Source organism: Periophthalmus magnuspinnatus, chromosome 19 (genome assembly GCF_009829125.3).
Source record: "Periophthalmus magnuspinnatus isolate fPerMag1 chromosome 19, fPerMag1.2.pri, whole genome shotgun sequence".
Classification (NCBI taxonomy): domain Eukaryota; kingdom Metazoa; phylum Chordata; class Actinopteri; order Gobiiformes; family Gobiidae; genus Periophthalmus; species Periophthalmus magnuspinnatus.
The window spans coordinates 12,624,829-12,636,080 of NC_047144.1; the positions used below are offsets into that span (position 1 = coordinate 12,624,829).

At 39.0% G+C, this 11,252-nt stretch overlaps 2 protein-coding genes across 2 annotated transcripts; both read left to right on the plus strand.

Annotated features, from left to right (window-relative positions):
* The first annotated feature begins 2,194 nt into the window (after positions 1-2,194).
* dydc2 (DPY30 domain containing 2) lies at positions 2,195-5,225 on the plus strand. Its single transcript, XM_055229838.1, has 5 exons — positions 2,195-2,341; positions 4,209-4,331; positions 4,447-4,614; positions 5,041-5,189; positions 5,222-5,225. The coding sequence occupies exons 1-5, from the start codon at positions 2,195-2,197 to the stop codon at positions 5,223-5,225; spliced, it is 591 nt and encodes a 196-aa protein (XP_055085813.1).
* Positions 5,226-8,103: 2,878 nt separating this feature from the next.
* On the plus strand, positions 8,104-11,163 carry LOC117386855 (peroxiredoxin-like 2A). Its single transcript, XM_033984224.2, has 5 exons — positions 8,104-8,399; positions 9,335-9,426; positions 9,841-9,981; positions 10,582-10,746; positions 10,842-11,163. Exons 1-5 carry the CDS (start codon positions 8,168-8,170, stop codon positions 10,953-10,955), a joined length of 744 nt encoding a protein of 247 aa, XP_033840115.1. The 5' UTR covers positions 8,104-8,167; the 3' UTR covers positions 10,956-11,163.
* Positions 11,164-11,252: the final 89 nt, after the last annotated feature.

Below are 11,252 nucleotides of genomic sequence, written 5' to 3' on the forward strand. Positions count from 1 at the left end.
AACAAATAATTAGCAAACAGTTCGAGCAGATGCTGGAATCCAGCTTTTATCTTTAACCTTATTTCACCTTTTGAAGACTGGAAAATACAGATACAAAGCCAAGAGGTCACATGGGCTCACTTGGTGAAAGAAACTCAAAACCAACACGTTCTGAGTCCAAGAACATGTGATGCCAGACACACACACTACGCATCAAGGCTAAATCATTCTGCATCCTCTTCTAAAAAACACCTTAATAATATTTACTGAAAATCTAATAGTGTCTCTTTTACGTGGAGACAATAAAATTAGACAAAATAAAATTTAAAAAAAACTTGACTTGGCTCATCCAGAGTGATGTCTAATGCCACAGTGTTCAGTTCAGATACATCCTTAACAGAAGAGCAGCAGGTGCAGTGGCAGACGAAAAAGAGGCTGTGTGAGCGTCTGGGCAGAGGTCTCCTCTGACTATGGACTCTAATCAAACACAACAGATCTGCTTTATGGAGGCTACTGCAGTGCAATCTGCAAACCACTGGCCTGGAGAACAGCCCCTCTGCATACTATTCAAATGCAGAGGTGTAAAAGCATTAGGTCTTGGCTGGTCCAGCAACTGGTGTCTGATTCAAGAAACAATTAAGGCCAAATAAACTTTATGATATAAGCATCCACATCATCATAGTATCTTGACCATCTGCCATGAAGACATGGACTAAAAATAAAGAGGCTACGAGGGGAGGAGGAATAGTGGGGACTGAGAGTGTCCACAGAGACATTAGAAACATGTGTATCAGAGAAGTTTCACCTGCCAGGTGAGGACAGAACTGTTCCTGTGAAGGCAACACCAACACACAGCTATAGGCTACAAAACACATATGCACAAACACTGCTGAGGAGCCATAAATCTACCAATTCCAAATTTGACCTAAGCTCAATTACAGGAACAGTATTATTAGAACAAACCTATGCTAGACTTACTTTCTTTGGTAGGAGAACGTGTTTTTTACGTATTCATTTTTATCGTTTTCAGTTACTGTGAATTTTTAGCAAATATCACGTAGGTCTATGCCCAGTTTACATTTTGGATTAAAAATAAATAAATAAATAAAAAATCATACCCGAGACGACTTTGGGTTTTGCTTATAAAATGTTAACAAGTATTGAGCATGCAAACTTACAACACAAAATGCAAATACTATGAACATACTTTTCTCTGAACCCACGTGAAAATTACAAATAAATACAAATCAAGGGGACATTACCTTGCACGTTTTACTAAATATTTCCACAGAAAGTGACTTAGAATCCGGGTGTTTCGCAAAGCTTTCACTGAGGACGCAATCCTCCCCCTGTGGAAGCGCTGGGCAGGACCAGGACAGCTGGAGCTGACGCACTGTCCCGCAGTGAAACCCATGAGTGAAACTGGAGCCCGCTCCAGGTAGGATCCATGGGTCGGACCATCAGACCTTTGACTCTGCCGTGAGCGCACCCACACAGCTGGCACCATCTTCACACGCACTTCCCTTGGACTGAAAAACTGAAAATAAATCGTAAAATCAGTCTTCAAGTCATATACGCACCGGCTCATTCCGACAATATGATATAACATAATAATAAGTAGATTACAATATCAAAGCGAAAATACTGCAATCTGCTAGCATACCGCAAGATGGCACTGCAGTGTCATAAACATCACCGCCAGTTTGGGCAGTGAGAAAGCGGATTTACGGTAACTCACCACGGCTTATTTTTTCCTGTGCGCTAGTATCGCTATTACATACATAACAGTTACTTAAAAATAATCTCTTTGGCACACAATGTAAACACAGAGCGCACACGTGTTTATGACAGCGTTAACTCTGTGGTCAGCTCTCAGCTCCTGGGGGACCGTTAATGATGTGACTCAGTTGCCATGACGACACCCACACACATCCGGATGCCGAGTTTGTTTGGTGTTTTGTTCCTTCTTGCTTTTAACTTGTTGCCTCTTGTTTCTAAATTCTTCTTATTTTGCTTGTTGCTCATAGTTTAATAGTTTAAGTCAATTAATCAAAGAGTTATTTTACTAAACGTGGTGAAAATCTGACGTCAAGAAGTAAGTTTCCACAGGTGCAAGTGCAATAACAGGCTTTGGACGTGGAGTGCTGCAAGGTTTAAATCTCACACTATTTTATTATATATATATATTTTTTAATGTTTCTTACACAGAGGAAACATGGACTCAGAGTACATAAAAAAACACCTGGGACACTGTTTGGCTGAGGGTCTTGCTGAAGTGGCTGAGCAGCGTCCTGATGACCCAATCCTGTACCTGGCTCATTGGCTTTACAAATACAAGGCCAATGAGAGATATGAGGAACAGGTAAGATATTATAGTCACACTGATTTAATTACATGTTTTACTCTCATCATTTCTCAACATTCAGGGTTACTGTGTATAAATTACATCTATGGGTTAGGGCACTGTATCAACAAAAGGTCAAAACTAGTCATATCAGATTTAGTGTTGCTTTTTGTCGTAACGGTGCGGGTCAGGACCAAAGTATGCGGACTCAGAGCAGGTCGACAGTGTTTATTTACAAGTCTTGTGAATCAAAGTCTTAAACAGTTCAAATAACACACACGAGGACCCAGGAAGCAGGAGGCAGGCAGGACGGACGGAGAGCGGGTCGGGAACGGGAAGCCGGGGCTGGAGTGAAGACGGGAGCGGGGACGAGACCAGGACAGACAGGGCCAGCGTAGTCCAAGGAGCGGGACCCAGGGTAAGAGGCAGGCGGGACGCCAGAGACCAAGACAGGCAGTGCAGAGTGAGATGACTGTACCGGAGCGTAGAGGCAGGAGCAGGAGCGGGCGAAGGCAGGAGTCTGGAAAGGTGGCAAAAATCCAAAATGAGAACAAGCAGGCGGGTAACAGGAATGCAAAAAAACAGAGCTGGAACATTCACGTTTTACACGCGGACGGTCTGGCTCCGAGTGTAGTCTGCCGAGTCTTCTTATGCGCCACCACAGGTGAGGGTGATTGCGCTAATGCGCTCCAGGTGTGAGCAGAAGGAGTCAGAGACTCCGCCCAGCTCCAGACAGACAGGTGAGGGAGGGGGAGAGAGAGTACAGGAGGGCAGCAACAAACAGACATCATGACACTTTTATTGTGAGAAGAAGCATGACAAGTTGTTTTTTTTTAAATTATATTACTAAAAAGTGTGCAAACAGCAAACTTTTCTGAATCACATACTTACTTTTTCATTATGTATTTGTCAGGGACCATGTACAAATTCATTAATCTTACAAAAGATCTTCCCTGGGCAGGTGCAGTCCCTGTGAACACATTAAAAAAAATACTCATTTCATTACAATTATAATTATAAGACTTATAAGATTATAAGCAGTAAAATACAATAAAATGTCACCATTTCCAGTACATTATGTTTCCTACAGTCCATACAAATATTAAAAATCATTAGGTGCAAGTTTTTACAATGAATGCAGTACATTGTTTGTTTACTTTTTGAATACAGACTGAACCACAAATCTTTGCTTCTAACTCTTATTTTTGAATGATCTGATCTGATCTGAATAATCACAATTATTCATTTAAAACTTATTAACATCCTACTTACAACACAGTATAGGTTACTTGTATTAGAGACCTATAGATTTATCGATTACTAGATTACTACTTTACTCTCTTCCTGCTCCTCTGTTTATAATGTTACTATTTAAAGGTCCTATAATACACAAAATTGACTCTTGTGAGCCCCAAGCCTGATCAAAACATACCCAGAATTGTGTTTTGTTTCATTCACACATGATTTATTCCAGTAAATGTGTATGTAGTTTAAAGACACAGTGGAGCACTTCCTGTATTACCACATGACATCACAAGGTGGAGGAGAATGTTTTCTGTTTGAGAGAAGAACTCATCTTAAATATGCAGGGTTTGTGTGTTAAACATGTGTATGGGATATTTTGATGAGGAAACATCATAACATAGATCAGAAAACACACTGGTGCATATTACATTGTGTAGGTGTATTCGTGCAGCAGTGTTTGACAGGACATTATAGTGTAAAATAGGGGTGAAGAGCAAATCGTCAGAGCCAGGCAGGTCTTGGTCTCTCGGCAAAGATGGCAGCTTTGCACAGGGCCTGCCATATGTGCTTTAGCTTAGACCGCTCAAATATTGATATCAGAAGTAGCAAACCTTTTTGATAAACAAGCATGTGATTTCAGAAAAAGGCTGAGGTGGCTCAGATGGAAGGAGATTTGGCCAAAGCCAGAGAAGAAGCAGCACGCCAGCAGAAGCTACAGGAGGAGGAGAGGCGAATCAATGAGGAATTTGAAAAGTCTGAACAGGTACTGAGTCTATGGGCTTTTAGTCTAGCTATTTTATTTTGCATGTGCATAACTACCACAATAATATAAATGGGGCAAATGCACAGTGACTTAAATCTTCAAGAATTAATTTCAGCAGTTACAAGAGACAACCGAAGTGCCCGACATACCTGCCCCTGATGCACAAATAGAAGAGACGGAAGAAAAAACCTTGATGGAAGATGGCACAACATTTAACCATGACTCAAAAGATCAACCCGACCAAAACAAAGTGAAATCAGAGACTGACAAAGATGCAACGGAGGTGATCTAAACATTTAAATGTGCACTTCTCTATTTGATTTCAAACTATTACTGCTATAGAGAGATATGTTCCCTGCATGAATCAACTGCATGATTTACTTTGGTTGAAATTTTTCTGCATGAATTTCAACTGAGAAAGAAAGCACTGACGAGGTAAACTGATTATAATTATAAACTTGGGGCCTCTTAAATTCTCAACTCATATATATATGTATTCATGGGTTTCAGCTTCCTGTTTATATGTGATATTTTGAGGACTTTTGCCCTTTCAAAAAATATAATATTTTGCTTTGAATTGTCAATTGCTATGGTAACAGTGCTAGATTTTCCTCACTCTGAAAGCCATGGATATTTATATCTATTTTGCATGAAACCTCTCTGTATTAGAGTTAGCTATACTTTAAATTGCAAAAGGTTTCTCTACCAGGTGACCTCTACAGAAACTGAAAACAGACCGCAATCAGCTCCAGAAGGGGGCACCACAACCCCGGATTTAACTGTGGAAGCTGCAGAGACTGAGACTCAAGAACAACCCAAAGAAGACCAGACAAATGGAGAAAATGAAGAAAATCAAGAGCAGACGGGTATTAACCAAGAAAGTGAACAAGCTGAGCCTGATAATGCAGTGGATACAACTCAGGAGCAAACTATTGCACAAGAGGAAACAAAAGAGGATCACCGAATGGATAAAGTCGAAGAGGAGCAAAGCACTGAACCTGGCAACACAGAAGAAAATGAGAAGGTGCAATGTTATCATGCTGTTTTCTGATCTTTGTTATAATGTTGTTGTCCTTATCAAAAACAGACCTCGAGTTGTGTTTTGTTTCATTCACACATTTTTAACATGCAAATTCTGCATATTTTGGCTGAATTCTTCTCTCAAACTGAAAACACTCTATTCCACGCTGTGATGTCATGTGGTAACTCAGGAAGTGCTCCACTGTGTTTTTAAACTCCACATACCTTCACTAGAATAATTTGGATAATTTCAGCCCTGGAATTGCCAATCTCTACTCAACAAAAGGTAAAAGGTAGCTGTTAACTTGAAAACCACCACTTGGTGACATCACAAAGTGGGACAGAGCATGTTGAGTTTTGGAGATGTAGACAGACTAATAATAAAGAGTTACTCAAACTTGTGTGAATGAAACAAAACACAACTCCAGGCATGTTTTTATGAGGCAACAATATTTTAACATGGCTTAAAGCTCACAAGAATCCATCTTGCATAATATAGCATCTTTAAATAATTATTACATCAAGTTCAACTGCAACATCAAAACATAGTTAAACTTTCTCATGACTACTCCACAGGCAAAAACAAATGATCATGAACCCCCTGATTATGCAAAGACTGATTTAAACCAACCTGAGAAGCAAGAAGAAAGTGAAAATATATCCATATCTCCTGATGAAGAAATACCAGATAAGGTGATGTTACAAAAACTCATATTATTTGAGAATTGTGTGAGAATAATTTGAACAAAGGGGGCGCCAGGCAAGGAAGACTATTGTATAACTTTTCTTATATTGAGGATGAAGGAGACAAGCAGAGGCAGAAGAAAAGCAGAAGTTAGAGTCCACAGAAGATTTAGAGAAGAAAAGTAATGAACATACCAGGAAGTTGAGGAAGACAGCAAAAAGTCCAGCTTCACAGTGTCTTCAGGTGAATGGACTGAAGTCAGGATTCAGGATTCAAAGTGCTTTACTGTGCTTTACAGAGTGCTTTACAGAGTAAGAAAGACAATACAAACAAACCAAAACATAAATAATCCTCATAAAATTAACATTAAAAGTGCAGAATAAAAACCTTTCAGTCATATTCACAGCTAAACAGAACCATTGTGAGCCTGGATTTAAACATTTTCAGAAAGACTGTTCCAGGTTTTAGCTGCAGAAAACTGAAACACTGATTCCTCATGTTTAGTCCTGACTCTGGGCACCCGCAGGAGGCCTGTCCCTGAAGTCCTCAGAGTGCGAGATATGGCAGTAACATGGAAAGACGCACAGTATCTTATCTGTTTTGACACAAATGTTCACATTGCATAATTTTACCTAAAGGAAAACGTCAACAGTGCTCATGATGACAAAGGCCAGGAAAATGAACTACTACCAGAAGAGCCTATTTCTGCTGAAGATAAGGACGTGTCAAGTCCTAAAATCCAACAGGATCAGGAAAAGGTCTTGTTTAAAACTTGTCAACTAACTAAAACAAAAAGAAGCACTAGATGTAAATAACTATAATATGTATCCAATATAACATAATTACTTACTCAGTGTTATGCTTCATTGCAGGAAGTGGATGTGAAACAGAATGAACCCATGGACAATACGGACAGCACAGAGAATACGGTACAAAAACTGAACCTGCAATAATTATGCATGTAGTTATTTACTGCAGTCATAATAATAACAACACGCTGTTCATATCATTTTTTAAATATTCAAAGGACGCAAACGAAGGGAGTGCTAACATAGATAGTGAAAAACTTACAGAAGACTCCTCTCAAATAGATGCACACAAGGAGGACGATACGAATACACAAGCTACACCACATGAAGAAGATAAGGTACGAACACAGGATTTGACTTTCCTTTACCAAATGCAGACTATGGTTAAGAGTTTACAGATGCATTGCTCACTAACACATGACAGGCTGGTATTTCTGATAGGGTCAGGTGAATACACAGGAGGCAGATGCAGTGACCACAGCCCCAGAGAATGAGGAAGAACAAGACACAGTTAAGAATGAGGTATAAAAAATGTGCTAAACTGTAAAATGTCATTATGTAAAGTTAATGCATAAATAGGGACTTAACTTATCTTTTTACAGGAGGAAGTGCAAGATGATAACAATTGAGAATATATCAACTGGAAATGTGTTCAATGTTTTGTATTGCTTTATATTAAAAAAAGTAACCTGTATTTAATGCCTAACTTGTTATTTTTAACCTAAAATGTAATACCAAAAATGTAATTCATACAAAATATAAACTAGTGTAACTTACAAAATAAAATAGCCCACTTTTTGTTGATGTTTTGCAGCTTTCATTGTGCAAAGGCAACCAAAACATTTTATTTTGCAGTCTGACATACAAAAGTATTAACTAGAGCATTACGTTATACAATCAAAGGACTTACTGCAATACTGTTTGTGAATATAGGCTTCATATTTAGACAAAATTTATACAACAATTTTCAGTTCTGATTTGGTGTTTTGGTCTTCAAGGCTTTCAGATTTGCAGATTTATTTATTAATTTTTATTTTATTTATTTATTTTTTTTATTATAATTTTTTATTTTCTTATGTCAAGCACTTTGAACAGCTGAAGTTGTGCTATATAAATAAAATAAAGCTGAAGTTAAATGAGTGTAGATGAGAGGACTGAAATAGGTTTAAACAACATTGGCCCTTTTTATTGTCACCACTCGTGACGCATGTGATTGACCGCAGCTGCGTCTAATCAAATAGCCGCATTGAAACGAGCGCTTTCGAAACACTGGGAGGGTCACACGCAGCTTTTGGACTGCAGAGGTTTTGCAGACTGGGTCAATGGGGGTCGAGAGGAGAAGCGGTCAGGTTGTGCGGAGGTACGGAGTAGAAACAGCCCGACACGCCAGACAAGCCAAAGAAGCCATCATGGGGCTCATCCTCAGCGCCATGGCCACAGTGGTGGGGTTTATCACTACTGCACTCAACTTTTTCACTGATCCTTTCTTGACGCCTCCGCTGAAAGCAACTCTGAAGCATTTGGAGGAGGCTGAGCTCACGACTCTGCAAGGAGGTGAGGTTTTATTGAGTGTTTTGTAACTATTAAAGGTCTTATATTACGCAAAATCGAGTCTTGTGAGCTTTAAGCCATGTTAGAATGTTGTTACCTCGTCAAACACATACATGGAGTTGTGTTTTGTTTCATTCACACATCTTTAAATAACACTTTTATTATTAGTCTACATCTCCCAAAGCCCAAAATGCTCTGTTCTGCATGGTGATGTCATGAAGCAATTAATTTCAAGTTAATAACTACCTTTTGTTCAGTAGATATTGAAAATTCCAGGACTGAAATGATCTAAATGATTCTAGTGAAGGTGAATGGAGTTGGAGCATTGTCTGTATTGCCACATGACCTCACAAGGTGATGCATCTTGAAACGGAGCCAAAAATGCAGGGTTTGTGTGTTAAGCATCTGTGAATTAGACAAAACACAACTCCAGCTATGTTTTTGATGAGGAAACAACATAACGGATCAGAAAATGTCATAATATGGGCCCTTTAAATGTCATCTCATTTTATATAAGATGCACTGCAACTTTTGTGATGGAGAGGAGGGTATCCCATCTGTTGCCACCAGAACATTCCAGGCAAAGCAACAACTGCTGTCTGGCATTTATTCTATTTATGTATTTACTTTTTTTGCTCAAAATAACTGTGTAAATCTTGTATTCTTACTGAGAGCAGGGTTACCTTTCCATAGAGCTGAACTGAAACTTTGCCTAGTAGTGTTACCTGCTCTGTGGAGATGGTTTCATTTAATGCCATATGTTGTAACATTCCAGACAAGGCAATACTGTTTCCAGGTAGATAAGCAGGTGATTAACTATCTACCCAAAAAAAAAAAGTTACCTAATGCACTTTTAACAGTCATTTATTTGTCTATGTAGAAATGGGCAAAGACTACATTCCTCCAGTTCTCATTACCCCTTTGCCCTATTTCCACAGAGAAAAGGACTTTCAAGGCTAAATCCTTGTGGGAAAACACTGGAGCTGTGGTCATGGCTGTCCGGAGACCTGGGTGATTTTTGTGCAGAGAGGTATTGTGGCTTTATTTGGATTTCAATTTCTATGAGCCTTAATTGTGCCATTTTTCTGATGTTTCCTCATCATAAACACACCTGGAGTTGTGTTTAGTTTCATTCACACATGTTTATCACACACCCTGCAGATTTAGATCCTTGTGACATTCTGTGGTAATACAGAAACTGCTGCACTCTGCTTGACATGAGTCAGTAATATTATATGACCTTATATGACAAAGTGTTGCAGTAATTCCCAACATTTACAGGCTATACAATGAGACAAGAGTTAAGTTGTATAAAACATTTGTTTTTTTGGTTTAAAATGTAACTAGCTCTATAATCAGATCATGAGGCATTAACTATTTGTAATGAAATAGTTGAATTTTGATGATATTCTTTTCAATCAAATATTTGTTTCTCATGTCATAGGAAGCTGCAGAGCTGTCCTCTCTGAAACCTGAGCTCAATGAGTTTGGGGTCCCTTTGTACGCTGTGGTGAAGGAGGACGTCGGTGCCGAGGTCCAGAACTTCAGACCATTCTTCAAAGGGGAAGTCTTCTTGGATGAAAAGGTAATATTTGAATAACCTATTGGTGAAATGTCTTTTTTCTGGTGAGGTTCTGTCACCTGATTGACTTGTGAAGATGTTATAGCTTGCCTGGAATGCTCCACAGTAATGCATTAAACTGCCTATATCCATGGAAACAAATGGGTGGTGTAACCAAGACGAGTTACTGGTCACCCCACTCATTGTAAAAATATTATTTTCATCATATTTTTTGTCATAAAAACCCATGAAGGTAGCTGCTAACTTAAACTATCACTTGATGACATCACAGGGTAGAACAGAGCATTTTGAGCTTTGGAGATATTGACAGACTAATAATGCAGTGTTGCTCAAACAAGAGTGAATGAAACAAAACACAACCGCAGGTATGTTTCTGGGGAGGTGGTAACATTGCAACTTGACTTAAAGCTCACAAGAGTCAATTTTGTGTAATATAGGACCTTTTTAATTGAAGGCAGCTATTTTTCAGTGTTACAACACAGCTCCTTTTGACCTTTCATCAGCTTTATTTTGGCTTGGAGGAAATTGTGAAATCATCTGGAACAAATCTGTTTAGTTTTGGATGATACATTACAAGATGTGTTTGTTTTTTTTTATCCACAGAGGAGGTTTTATGGACCACAAGAGCGGAGGATGGGTCTGCTGGGGTTCTTCAGGGTTGGAGTCTGGATCGGTGGCTTGAGGGCATTTAGAAAGGGCTTCATGGGAAATGTCTTTGGAGAAGGATTTGTTCTGGGTGGGGTCTTTGTTATTGGGAGAGGACAACAGGTAAGTTATATATACGTTTTAAAACCTGTCTTTATTTTATCATTATGATCATTTTTATGGTTCATTAATCCCTCCCCCCCCCCCCCCCCCCCCAGGGAATTCTGTTGGAACACCGAGAAATTGAGTTTGGAGACAAAGTCAATATTAAGGATGTCATTGAAGCTGTAAGAAGAATGCCACGTGAACTTCAGCATATGACCAACAACTAGTTCACTTGTTCTGTACTTAAAAGCTGTTCTCTAAGAAAACTGGGTTATTACAAAATGGTAAGACGTCTTGGGTGTGTTCATGAAGGTCTGTTTTGAAACTTTGAAGAAATCAGACTTGATATTTAACACCCAGTTCATGTTATCATTATGTAAGATCTGAGAAACTTTGAGACGGTGACCTTTTGAACATTAAAACATGTTTCAGCTGAATGGACTTTGTTGTTTCTTGAATGGGGCGAAAATAGATAAGAAAAGGGAGTGTTTTGGATGTGGTTAATACTCGGATAAAGAATTTTC